Genomic DNA, 14,136 nt, shown 5'->3' on the forward strand with positions numbered 1-14,136 from the left:
TAGCAAGAACTTGTAAGAGGAAATTGTACTTGTTGAGGAAAAGTTAAGGACTAACGATATAACAGATGAAGACCCTTCTTTTTGCACATGCAAAGTTTAATTTCATGGTAGTTCTGCCAAGCTCTTGACTACACACTTGATTCACATAAATCACCTGATTCAATAAGTCCACTGAAAGATACAGTCTTTTGCAGAAGCATACGAGCAGTGCAGCTGAGGCTTAGAAAATCTGATTTCTTTATATAAAGGTCCTCCATGTCATTATCATTTCAATTTTTTTTGTGTGTGTATGTAGCTCTAGTGCCTTGGTTGGTTGGTTTGTTTTCCTAGTTTACTGGAGTTGTTTTCTATAAATTTTTGAAAGCATTAAAATGAACTACTTAGCATGCTGAAAACAAATGCCTGTGCCTATGTTCCGTAGAACAGGATTCAGTGCTGTGCTGGTGAGAACCTGAGACTTTTGTTTGGCAGAAAAGTTTCTAGAAGATACTGGTACCGTTTCCTAGAGAAGCCTTGAAAAATCACTGCAGTAAATGTGCCTATGAGCTGACAGGGTAATGATGCTATAACTAATGCCACCAGAATCCCTCTGACATTCTTCATGTCCTTCTGCATGACTATTATGCTAAAGCGATAAGGTTAGACATTTTAGGAGAGATTTTTAATACAGTCGTGGGACACGGCTACCTTCCATAGAAAATATTAACCCTGTGAGAAATCCTTAGACACACAACAGCCAATAGAATTAGTGATTTGCCAAGCCAGATTTTAGTTCATTTTCTTTCACTTTCTATTCAAAGGGGGTCTCCTGAATATCAGTTTAAAGCTAACTGGTTTGTGACAGAGCAACTTCTTAGAGATGAAAACTGCTGGGCCTAACCCCAAATATGGAGGAGCAGTTGTAAGGCAAGACCTTTTGAAGGAATCCTTTCAGGGGACACAGATCCAAGGCTGTGAGAATGCAGGTAATAACAATCTCAGCCTGGAACTGTAAGTTAGACGGCCCACTCATGCATTGTGAACATTCATTATAGGACCCTGTTTCACCCAACTCTTATCTCATAGGATCAAATTATTATCTGGAGGAACAGAATGTGAAATGCAGGAGAGCTTATCCTAAATATAAGCTAGTGAATTCTGGAAAATATTTAAGGAGCTAGTTTTCCTTAATGATATTCTGTAACCTGTTACTCCAACTGAGAACAAAAGCCTGGTGCAGGAACTACTACAGACAAACCTGTGTGTGCTTGGTAGTGAATGGGTCTGCACACCACAAATCACTTACAGGCTCAACCTCATAGTATAGAGATGAAGCCTATAGCTACGGTCCCTGTTCTGTCACCAGCATGCGCACACTGTGCAAAATGATGGTTCTCATTCTATCCCCAAACTGTGCTGTGAGTTAAAAGAGAGAGCAAGAGATAGGTGAAAGGATATCTAAAATTTAATTCTAGTCTATATGTACAGAGGTCTGAGTGGTGTTAGGCACTGCTGGCATCCCACACACTGTTTCTCCTTACTCTCTTCATTTGCAATTTGTTTTCCTTCGAACCCCTGGAAATCTTGAAATTCATATAAAAGAGGGCATAGTTTCTCAAATAGTCATCTTGCTAAAGGGTCAGGTATCTCAGCAAGAATACTGCTCAGGTTATGATTGTCAGACAGCAGCCAGGAACAGAAGTATAAGTCTGCAATTCCAGCACTTGGCAGATCCAGACAAGAAGGTCAAGAATTCAAGGAAGTAGTTACACAGTGAGTTTGATACCAGTTCAGGCTATATGAGACACTGTGTCCCCTGCAAATATAAAAGTTAACCACAAATAAAGTAGTAGAGTTTTTGACACTTGGCAGACTTTCTGAAAACTCTGAAGGGTAAGTACAAGAAGTCATCTCTTGGGACACAAGAAGTGTATCTGCCAACAAGGAAGGGGCATGTTCAACTTAGCCCCAGTCCGCAGGAACACAGACACACACACACACACACACACACACAGACACACACACACACACACACACACACACACACACACACACACACACACACACACAGGTATTTTCCTTTGAAATCGTAGCAAATATCTTACTCAGTGCCCTTTGTTTCCTCAGCAGCACAAAGGCACTGCTGGCTGCCTCATCTGCCCTTTGTTTTGTCAGTCACAGAATAATTCTGTGTGTAAACCACGAACCTGCCATTTTCTGTCAGTGTTTTCTGCCTGTACCAGAAATGCCTCCTTCAAGCTTCTGCAGCTACACACACAAGACAGAGACACTAGCTGTTCAAAACAGGCAACCTTGATGGCCCCTGCGACAAAGTCTGAGATCTGTAAGTACTTAATTCATCCAGCGATTCTTCCTGTTTCTCCTTGAGGAATCCCAAGGGAGCTGCTGTGTCCTTTTCAGTTGATAGCTGCTTCTTTATTTTCTCTCCTCATACACACTCCTGCAAGTAGAGCTTGTAGGGGCACTGCCTTCTGACTCTCCCCACACAGAACATTCCAGAAACCTCTGGACTGCAAGTGGACCTTTTTGATTGCTTCCAAGCAATCTAGGAAATTTCAGCTCTGAATTTCAGGAGCCATGCAAACAGTCCCAGGGCATAAAATTGGACTGGTATTTGGAAAGTTTCAGTGCTAAGCCTGCAGGAAGGAGTGGCCTTCAAGTGGAAGAGACCTCTCCTCCTGTCTTGGTGATATAGACAGGATCTCCATTTTATTTTCATTATGCAGTGCACAGCAAGGTATAGAGACCTTCTTTCAGCCATCACCTGGCCACATCAAGAGAGCAGGGAGACCACTTGGGGTCTTAGATGACTTTTGCTCTTTTTTTTTATCACTACATCCTCCCCATCCCCTTACACTGGAACTCGATTTGAGTCTTTGCTGTGCTTTAATCTGAGTTAACATTCCTTGCTGTCTTTTGCCCCAAAGCACCAACAGTAGGAAGGTGGGGATCGCAGAGATCCACTCTCCACTTTTTGTCTTCCCCAAAGACCTTTCAGATCTCTTAGAGGAAGTGCTTCTTGCAGAAGTCTTAGGGGTGAGGAAAGCACCTGTCTGCCTGGAGAAACCTGGCTTTATCTCCTTGCCTCTGTCCTATCTCAAGACAATTGTGGTATCTGAGCAGGAGATAAGCTGGAACATTGGGAAAAATTAACATGGCACTAACTCAAAAAGCTATACAGTCAGATGTGTACATAGTCCCTCCTACAGGGCCAGGGCCCACTGATGGGTCTTGGGTGCAGTTCATTATCCTCCTTCCTCCTAGCAACACACACACACACACACACACACACACACACACACACACACACACACACAAATTCAGGCACCCATTCTCTACCTGGTTGAGTCCATAAAAATTTCAATTCAAGAGTCTTGATTTTAAGAAAAAGGAATAAACATTCACAACTGTGGAAGACTTCAGAAGCTTGCCTTAATCTCATAAACACAAGGATTATTGCCTTCCAGCAGGTGCCTGAATGGTGTTAACCTTGGGACAAGAGTAGGAACAGGGAGAGTCTGGTGAATTCTGTTGCTGTTTTTATGATTTTGTGTGCACAGTGTATTCTTTGAGAAGCTTTCACAAGATACTTTGCTTGCCTCCCTCCTCCTGATGTGTCAGATAAAAGTGTTAAGATTGGAAAGTGAGACTGTCCTTCCCTGGGGACATCGACCTGGCTGGGAACTTCAGGAAAGGTTATCCAGGCATGGGAGAATTGAGAAAAAGCACAGCTCTTGCTCTTCCCTGCTGCCTTGACACTGCTTTTGACACCGCCTTCCAGCCTGCAGGAAAGAACTGAGGATTCTGTGTTGGGTCCTCCCTCCCCCAGAGCTCTATGTCCTGTGTCCTGGTCTTTATGTACTGGAAGTCCCAGAGCAAGCAAGAAGGCTCATCCTTCCTGAAGTACAAAGTCCAGGAGAAATCCCTGAACAGGCACCTGGAAGGAGAGTGAGGCACACAACACCCAGCTCTCCTGCTGCTGCTGATTGGAGTCTACACCACACTGACCTCCTGCACCATGGCAACCCCTTTCCTATCATTTCATAAGTGTGAGAAAGCACCCAGTAGCTTCTCTTTACATGGGCGGGACACTTAAGATTTAGGATTTACAATTTCTTTCTAGGTGAAATCCAGATACCATACAGCTAGAAGATTCATTTCAAATTCTCTCTCTCTCCCCCTCCCCCTCCCTCCCTCCCTCCCTCCCTCCCTCCCTCCCTCCCTCCCTCCCTCCCTCCCTCCTTCCCTTCCTTCCTCCCTCCCATCAACCCCATCTCCTTCCCTTCCTCCCCCCTTTTTTTTTTCTTTTCCAGGCAAGAATGAAGCCTAGGATGCAACTCCACTGCCCTCCACTTTGTCATCAGGCTTGAACCTTTTATTTCAAGCGATTCAGGTGGCTCGGGCCTACAAAAGATCACTTTATCTTCCCCTGAACCTCTGTGTCATCTGAAGGGAGACAGCTGAGGGGTGAAAACTATAGACAGATGGTAGAATGGTGGTGTATGGAGAGGTTCGGAGAGAACACTGTGCGACATGGATTTCCTGACATTAACCTATGCTAGGATTTTTAGTCAAGCTATGATTTTTCCATGAGCCTGAGAAACCCAAAAGAAACAATGAGAGAAACAAAAGAGGGATTAGAGACTAGAACACACAATGTGTAAGACAATGCAGCAATCTCATTAAAAACAAAACAAAACAAAACAAACAAACAAACAAACAAACAAAAAACCCAAAAACCTTGAGACCTAGGTGAAATTAAAATTTAAACTGGAGAAATAAGACACTATCAAAATGGGAACCTCTGAGTCTTGGAGTGAGCTTCTAAAACAGAATGCATGCAAGTTTGTGGGGATGGGAATAGCCTTGCATAGTATAAAGTGTCAGACGTATCACCTAAGTACCAGAAGTATGGTAATTAAAAACTTTATTACCATTAAAAAGCTTTTAATGAACTGTGTACTATTGATTTTGGACAAGACCAAAGATGACTATGGCACGCAACACCTTCCCAAAGTCCCTAAAGCTTGAAGAAACTCAAAGGAGACCAATTATCTCCCTCCAAAGTGTAAGAGTTGTGGGTGGAGGAGCGGTGTCTCCTACTGCCAACGCCATTCAAAGCAAATGAACATTCCTTTCTTTTCCGTCGGCGCATTTTCTTCGTAAAATACGGTAGGTGCTGGCAGCCAGAGCTGAAATTGCAAGCGGCCCAGCTCTGCGTTTCTCTGGCTGACGTGCTCTGCCGCTTTGGCAACTCACTCCTTCTAATGTGCCCCCGAAACGTTTTGGCTCAACAGGTATCTCATGAAAATTCGCACTTAACCCTCGGTCATCTTCTTGAAGGAGACACTTCTACGTTTCTTCCCTCAGCCGGGGCTGCTGCTGGCTGACCGCGACTTCTCCACGCGGAGCCGAGCGCGTGTCTAGCAGGCAGCCCCAGGGCCATCCATTAACCACCCACTCCGAGTGGCAGGAAAACTAAGCCCAGACGTGTCTCTCGTCGCACACTCGGCTGGCGACGAAAACCCCTTGTAAGCAACCAGAAACGGGGTTTGTGCAGTAGGTAGACTAGTTACATCTACATCGCTTCGGACAGGCGTTTTATTCCCAGAAATACACACACACACACACACACACACACACACACACACACACACACACACACACACACAGCTTTAAATATCAGGTTGGGGTTACAAAGCAGTTGCTGCCACACAGAGACCAGGGATGACTTCTTGGCATTTAGAGATGTCAATTAAAATTCGGAACAGACCACCCATCATTGGTCATCGCTGAGGAAGAGGTAACCTCTCCAATTCCCTCCTCCCCAAACATGAATTATCATATCCACTGAATGCAAATGTGCTGCCTTCTGCGAGGGGACAGCCAGCTGCAAGCTGGACAATAAAGTGTTTCATAGAGACGCGGCCCGATTGCGGTTCAGAGAGGCACTCCTTTACAAAGGAAAAAGCGCCCAGTTTGTGCTGATAGCCTTGGCGCGCCTGGGCCAACACTGCCCCTCCACCCCTCAAGGCACCGAAAAGCAGGATTGGAAACTAGCTTCACTAGGAGCTCCATTCCCCGTGTCTGTTGGAGCTGCTGTGGGGATGGAGAAATGATTGTTCAGAAACGACGGCATGAGTCATAAACACCTCCCGAGTATTCTTTGCAGCAATTAATGGGCATTGGGGTGCAGAAGTTGTGGAATAGCTGTGGCTCTATTTTGTCCCCCAGACTGTTCTTTCTCCAGCGATCCAACTGTCCCTTCCCTTCCTGCTTAGGAATAAATTTTCCATCCCACCCGCCCCCACTCCTTGTCTGTGCATGTGACACTCATTGTACCTGTCTGAACGCAGAGACTTGCCGGGGATTTTCTTTTTGGTCAGCTGCTAATGACTTTCTCCCTACCTTCATTCATCCTCAAAGGTGGATCTTCACACTTTGTGGCATCTCAGCCTCATTTTTATTTTTTTATTAATTAATTAATTTTTTTAACCAAGCATTAACAGAGTATCCAAAAAAGCTCCCCTACATTTATCCTTGCATAGGAAGCCACGTAGAAATAATTCAAATTTGTATGCAGACATTCATGTTGGTGTGACCGAGCTCTGGAAGGCTCTGTCTCCTAATGTATTTAAAACCCATGCATTTCTAGCATGTTGGCAACTTTGCTGTCCGAAATGGTTAAAAGGCACTCACGCCAGTGTCTTCAATTAAAAAAAAAAAAATCTGTGCAAAGCATCAGACCCCACAGATTCCACTAGAAATCAAGATAATCCTCACCACTTAAAAAAAAAAAAAGTCTTGCAGAGGAATTCTGCGTGGATATCCACTAGTTAGAGGCTATAGGAACCAACTCACGTATTGGTTTGAGCATACTGCAAGAATATTTATTGAGCACAGGCTCAATCACCGCATTGAACGCCAAATCTGGCAAGCAAAATGCATTTCCTATCTGAGGGGAGGAAAAGGAGCTGTGAATCAACTCCTTCATCAGTATTTTCCCTATTATTTTATCCGTGCAAATTGCAAACTAAGCTTGCTAGCCTCTCTCAGGCGACAAGTCAAGCCCATGTCCACCACAGAAGAGGGTACCCCGGAAAACAGACCTACCTTTTACACAAGACAGCGTCAATAAAAAGACGAGGTTCCAAAACGTAAATCCACTTTTAATCCCCATTTTCTTCTTCAGGATGAAGTCTAGGCGGCCACATTTAGCGCATCTTCGCGTGCCAGGCTCCCGGGGTTTGGATTCCTTTGCTCTGCTTTCTCCTTTGCGGCTCCCTTTCATATTATTCGCGAGCTCTGGATTCTGGCTCCTCAGCCCAGCGCAGTAGAGTTGTTGCTGTTGTTGGTGCGCGGTCACAGCTCGGAGTGAATGGTGTTTCTGGGATACCACAGCAACCTTGACGAGGACTCAACCATCTCTCCAACGGGGGCACAGAGTCTCCGCTACTCCGGATTCTGTCTTTTCTTTTGCGTTTTTTCCCCTCCACCAAAATTAACCTTAAATCTTGCTCCTTACAACCTACACCAGAAAGCACTAGTGAGCTTCTAAAAGCCCAGCTCTGCTCTCTGATAAACTCCCTACAATATTTGAAATCTCGGGGCTTGGATTATTTTTCCCCCCGAATAGATCAATTCTGCCTGCAAAAGCAGTTCAAGAAATATTATGTTAGTGAGCTCTCCATTCCTGCCTGAGAATATAGAAGCATACTAAAGGAGTATTTTTAAAGTGAAGATCTGCGTCGCTTTAGGAGAAACCGTGAGGATAATGAATTGGGTTCCATCGATGCCCACGTCCCTAGAATGGGACATGTGTTACTACAGTAGTTGCTTATATCCCAGACAGCTTTAGACATCTATTATACTTTGATTTAATCCAGAAGGGAAATCACAGATAATTTATTTGCACGCACAAATTTACATATGAGAATACCTAGGTGTAAAAAAAACATGACGCGGATTTTATTATTTGGTAAGCATATGTCACCCGTGGCTCGGGCTGGGGTAAGGTTGGGAGGGAAGTCAGAATCTTTCCCTAAATAGTTCTTTTTTTTTTTTTTTTTTTATCTTGCCCAACCTCCTTGCAGCCAGTGTGCAATAGCAGTTAAACGAGTTGTGCCTGTCGTTGATATCTAGAGAAAGCTCATTTTCCCTAATTCTGAGTTGATCCCAAATATGTAAATGGGAGGTTTCTCTCAAAAGGCAAAATGTATATGTCTATACATTTGGACTTGGCAGTCCCATAAACCAGGCAAGGGTTAAGAGTGTACAAAGAAAGAGTTCTTGCGCCATCTACTGGCCATCTCCAAGCCTCCCGCTCCTCCTTCACATCTAAAGGGACCCTGTTGTATCTCGTATTGAAGAGATCTGTCCCTGAGACGAGTGTTTTTCTTAGGCATACTAATTTTCGAATCTATTTTTTTCCCGGACAGATTCTGACCCAAATATTTTGGTGGTCAAGTTCCATAGACCCAGGTTCGTATTGACGATCTGACCCATTCGAGAACTTGGTGCTAGCTCAAGAGTTAGGTAGGGCTGCAGTGCAGACTCTGGAATAGGTAATTGCCAGTGCCTGTCCGTGGTCCTATTTGCATGCAGGGAAGGGTAGTGGGGAGCGTCTTTGTGTATCATTCAAACAAACGGACTGCACTGTCTTGAGTTTTCAGCTCCTCACCCTGTTCACAAATGAAGAACCCCGTCCTGTGCAGTATGCAATCACCCTATCCAGCCTTTGTCCCTGAGCTCGCCTTGGAGCTGGCGGCTCACTGGACCAAGGCAGTTGCGTCTGGAGGGAGTTCTGCTCTGGAAAGTGGGCACCCAAAAAGCACCCACAGTCGTCAATAGCAAGTGGGTTCAACCTATTAGAAGGATTCTCAGCTCCTCCCTGGGAATGTGACATTCTGTGTGAGTCTGCCATTGAAAGAGAGAGGGAGAAGAGGATACAGCAGGAGAGCGCACACTGGGGCTGTCATAAGGAATAAGGCTGCTTCTTTATGAAAAATGATGGAAGGTGTTTTTGTTGTTTGTTTTTTTTTTCCTACGCGTAGGTGTTTTCTCAAGTGTTTTTGCAGTGCATGTGTGTGTGTGTGTGTGTGTGTGTGTGTGAGAGAGAGAGAGAGAGAGAGAGAGAGAGAGAGAGAGAGAGAGAGAGAACACAGGGTTTTCTCTTCTGAGTAGAGTTCAGAAAAGGCAAAACTGTAGACGCCCAACTGACCTCATTAAATTTCAAAGGATCATTTAGAAGCTGCAGGGCAGAATACCCATTCCTTCCCAACAGTGCCCCTGCTACAGTCTGCATAGGCGGATTTGGAAAGAGAGTCAGGACAAGGTTGGGACTAGCCTGCAATTGGGAGGATCAACACAGCAGATGTCATTAGCCTGCTCAGCCACCTTGGCAATGGCGGTGGCATTGATTTCAGTCAAGATGTCAGGGTGCTTTGCTGTGAGCGTTGCATTAGCTGGGCTGAACGACGAGGTAGATGCGAACTTAATGAGAACATAGCCCAAGATTTCTTACCAAGCTGCAGAGGTCAGTCATCCCGGCTGGGTTTACTTTAGGGTATCTCATCTCTTTGAACTCATATGACTATCCCTCTTAAACTAAAGAAGGTAGTTTCTCAGACGTTTGGGGGATTTTCATTGTAATTATTCTTTACAAAATAAAATGTGCCAAGACACCGATTTCTATTGCCCATTATCTGGTTAGATCATAATACATCGAATAACACTATAGTTTCCTGTTCCTACAGCTTACCATAAATCACAAGCCATTTTTCACTCACAGCCTCCAGCTTCTGAGACAGGATAGAAAAAAAAAAAACAAACTCACATTTTACAGTCAGTAAAAGTTAAGGCTTGATGAGATGAAGAGGATTATCCGCGGTGGTCATCAGGAGCCCTGACTTGCAGTCTGGTATACTTAGGCCTGGACCACACTTACCTTTTATGAGCAGGCTCTCTTCAAAGGAATGTTTCTGAAAGTATTCTGGAAACACAACCATCAGACAGTGTCCTGGATGAGAAGTCACTCAAGTTACCCAGAAAGAAAAATACAATAGCTCTCTGTATTTGGCAGCAGGAATCACCCGTTGCTGTACACCTATACTAAAGCAGCAAAGGTGAGTGTGGGTTTTTCTAAGGCTGTTGGGGAGACTAGAAAACCATTTCTCCTATAGTAGCAAACATTTAGTGCTTACTGTAGAGATGTGGACACTGTGTTTGCAGGCATATCTTAATCATCACTGCAAATTTTCAGACAAGGGTGGCAACTGTCCCCTTCTACATGAATACCTGGTTCTTGAAAAGCTAACTATCCTGCCTAAAACAAAGTAATACCTATGTAGATATATTAATCTAACTTGTCTGAACTCTTAGACAAAGCACTTTTCTACTCTATTTTATGCAACATTTGCTCCAAGAGATGCTAGTTTTAAAAGCTTAGTCATTGCAACCATAAGGATTTTTGTATTATCTCCACATAATTACAGTAAAGCAATAATTGATAATATATTTTAAAAATCAAGTTTTGAAACATATGCACATATGTAAAGAAATTTTAATTTATAAATTTTAGTCCCTAAAATTTCTTCTCTCTATTTTCCTCCATAGCCACTGGCCATCTAGCATACAGGTCATGAAAAACAGGGAGTTGGCAAGGATCATGAAGACAATCACAATGATTAAGTTCCCTTAAGAGCTTTTAAAAAGAGTGCAGGTCAGAACCTAGAAGTGCCAGATCGCAATTTCTTCTCAACTCATGCCCAACTTATGGGATACAATGAACTTAGACTTTAAGACAGAAATGATCTGTTACTTAAATGATTAACCATATATTTCTTTCCAAAAATTGTCCAATATTAATATAGCTGCTTGACATTTGTCTATTTTAACACCACAGAAGGAAAGCAATGGGACTATGAATAATTGATTAAATCAGAATATGTATACTAAGAAATAGCTTGAAAAGTAGTTTACTTGACTTTGGAGAGAAATACATGTGTTTTCAATTGAGTAATTAATCTAAGAATAATCTACCTTTGCAGCTGATAATGTGCAGCTTTCTACAAAGCTCATTGTTTCATTATGATATAAATGTATTATAAACATTTATCTATAATATTAGTGTCTATTGAGTATAGGTACTCAATTGGTAATTAAAAGTGTTAATTAATTAATTAATAAAACACACAAGTCTGTGTGAAAAAGAAACTGAATAGAATAAGGTACAGTTGGTCATGCTTTAAAGATAACTGAGCAAGTTGGTCCTTGCTCTTTCTATTATTAGTTTAGATGGATACAATGTTAAGAAAGTGAAGCTGAATAAGGAATTGATACTTGTATTTTCCATTCTATATTGAGTTATGTCTATAGTTTTTCAAACCCTAGGAAATAAAATATCTGAGTTTAATGTTGACTCCAGAATGATGGATGAATTCTAATTCAAGTTTCTTTCTTTCATTAGCAATAATCCACATTTGTTTGAGAAGAAGATGGTGTGATTTCTCATATTCACCCTACATGACTCTGGAAGAATCAGTCCCATTGAAGAAGATAAGTTGTCAGTCAGGGGTAAAGATATCCGGCCTTTTGCTGCTAATAAGGATCGCTGGGGGGCACAAGGGAGTGTCTTAGAGTGGTAACCAGTGTGCTGCCCTGGATATGTATCATCTTGAGTCCTCACTTCTCTAAGACATTTCCTTCATACTGACAATTTTCAATGTTTTAAAGCTTTTAGCCAAATTAAGAAAGCACACAAATTTATGTAAGCACAAGAAAAATAGTATGTTATTTTAAAGAAACAGAGTCCAAAGAAACTTTAAAATGGAAGGCAGGCAGCATCTGCTGCTGTTTGCATACAAACGCTTTTTAGATGGACAAATGTAAGTTTTAATTGACCTGAACTATATATCTAATACTTTTCTGTTAGTATTCAGACTTTCTTCTCAACATCTGCCTTCCAAGGTAAAGTAGATTTATTACATATTGCATATATTATTTAATATAAGTGCTATGTTAGGCCAGCTTTGTTTCTGCAAAGAAGAGTCATGGCTAAGGGATGGAACATGTGGGACAGCAATCCTGAGAGGCAGAGGGGAAGATCAGTAAAGATGCATTTATGTGAAGAGTGTTCAACTTCTTGTTCTCCTGGGGCTGATTTCACTTCACTTTTCTCCAAGTATTGGGAAACCAGAAAAAATAAAAATAAAGAGCAGCTTTGCAGTGTAGTAAGGATAGTGGACAACTCTGTGTTCCATAAGTGATAAAGTTGTCATCTGATATTCTCTAAATAAACCATGGTTCCCACTGTAATGGATTTCTCGGCCTCCTTTTTTTTCCTTGTGTTTTTTTTTTATTATTAGATATTTTCTTTATTTACATTTCAAATGTTATCCCCTTTCCTAGTTTCCCCTCCAAAAATACCCCACCCCGTAATTTAATTTTAAATTTTTATTTATTCACTTTACATCCTGCTACTGTCCTCCTCCTGGTCACCCCCCCAACCAATCCTTCCCACTCCCTGCTTCTCCTCTGAGTGGTTGGGGGCCCCCTTGGTATACCCCCATCCTGACACTTTAAGTCTCTGCAAGGCCTTGTGTTTTTTTGAGACAGGGTTTCTCTGTGTAACCCTGGCTGGCCTGGAACTGACTATGTAGACCAGGCTGGCCTCGAACTCAGAAATCTGCCTGCCTCTTCCTCCCAAGTGCTGGAATTAAAGGCGTGCGCCACCACTGCCCAGCTTCATCCTTCTTTATTAAGTATGGCTATATACTATCAGCTTCACATACATATTTATAGAACACAAATTAAGAGCTCAGATCTCACAAAGCACAGACTTTATCAGAATACAACACATCTTTCAAAAATGATCAGCTCTGTAAGCATCTGCCAAGAAATTCATAAAAACAACGCTGTGTCATTTTGTTTATTTCTCAGGGTTCCAAATTGGCAATCTTTTCACTTAAAAGCCTATTTTTCACATACTCAGGATACAGCAATGCTATCAATACATTTAACTAGGTAATGGTTTGGTCTGTTATGTATTTGGTAGCAATGTAATGTTCCTTACATCTTTCAAAGGATCACATCTTTTTAAAAAATTAATTAGTTGATTAACATCCAGACTGTGCTTTCCTTTCCCTGCCCTCCTCCCAGTTCTCCCCCACCTTCCTTCCCCCTCATCCATTCTGCCCCTCCTCCCTTTCTCTTCAGAAAAAGAGAACCCTCCCATGGATATCAACTAGCCTTGGCATATCAAGATGCAGTAAGACTAGGGGCATCTTCTCCAATTGAGGCTATAAGCCACAACCCAGGAGGAAGAAAGGGTCCCAAATACTGTCCTTGCTCCACTGTTAGGTGTCCCACATGAAGACGACACTGCACAACTGTGACACACATATGTGCAGAGGGCCTAAGTCCATCCCGTGCATGCTCTGTGGTTGTTACTTCATTCTCTATGATCTCCTATGGGCCGAGGTTAGTTGATTCTGTAGGTTTTCTTGTTGTGTCTTAACCCCTCTTGTACCTACGACCCTTCCTCCCACTCTTCCACAGGATTCCACAAGCTCTTCCTAATATTTGTCTGTGGGTCTCTGAATCTGTTTCCATCAATTGCTGGATGAATACTCTTTGACGAAGGTTATACAAGACTCCTGTCTGCAAGTATAGCAGAATGTCATTAACAGTGTCAAAGGTGGGGTCCTTTTCATGTCATGGGTCTCAAGCTGGACCAGCAATTGCTTGAATCTTCCCTTAACTTCTGCTCTATCTGTACTCCTGCACATCTTTTAGGCAGGACAGATTATAGATCGAAGGTTTTGTGGCTGGGTTAGTGTCCTAATCCCTTTATTGGAAGTCTTGCCTGGTTATAGATATCTGGTTTGGACTCCATAACCCCACTGCTAGGAGTCTTAGCTAAGGTTCCTCTCATAATTTCCTGGTTTCTATTGTCCTAGGGTTCTAGCTCAACGTACCTGATTCCAGTTATCTCTCCCAGTACTCTCCCTCTCCATCCTGATGCATACAGTTGCACTCCCCTACTCCAGTCCCCTCCCCTTATCCACCCAAGATGACTATTCTATTTCCCCTTCTCAGTGAGATTCATGCACCACCACCATCTCATGAGCCCTCCTT

At 42.8% G+C, this 14,136-nt stretch overlaps 1 protein-coding gene and 1 long non-coding RNA gene across 10 annotated transcripts in view; one reads left to right on the plus strand and one right to left on the minus strand.

Annotated features, from left to right (window-relative positions):
• The window catches only part of Csmd3 (CUB and Sushi multiple domains 3), a 1,211,921-nt gene extending 1,203,976 nt beyond the window's left edge, over positions 1–7,945 (minus strand). For 4 of the 9 annotated variants that reach the window (XM_030248540.1, XM_006520910.4, XM_006520909.4 and 1 more), the window contains exon 1: positions 7,114–7,934. In XM_030248540.1, coding sequence (XP_030104400.1) covers positions 7,114–7,291 — 178 coding nt within the window. In that variant the 5' untranslated portion in view covers positions 7,292–7,934. Of the gene's footprint in view, positions 1–7,113 lie in introns of all 9 variants that reach the window. The other 5 variants (XR_001781523.2, XM_011245613.3, XR_003951374.1 and 2 more) reach the window with 4 other exon arrangements.
• A 211-nt stretch (positions 7,946–8,156) lies between these two features.
• Positions 8,157–12,266, plus strand: Gm34336. The gene is made up of 3 exons (XR_384081.2): positions 8,157–10,124; positions 10,615–10,720; positions 11,468–12,266. It is a non-coding gene; the product is annotated as a predicted gene, 34336 (long non-coding RNA).
• Positions 12,267–14,136: the final 1,870 nt, after the last annotated feature.

The sequence above is a fragment of the Mus musculus genome, chromosome 15, assembly GCF_000001635.26.
Source record: "Mus musculus strain C57BL/6J chromosome 15, GRCm38.p6 C57BL/6J".
In the NCBI taxonomy this organism is placed as follows: domain Eukaryota; kingdom Metazoa; phylum Chordata; class Mammalia; order Rodentia; family Muridae; genus Mus; species Mus musculus.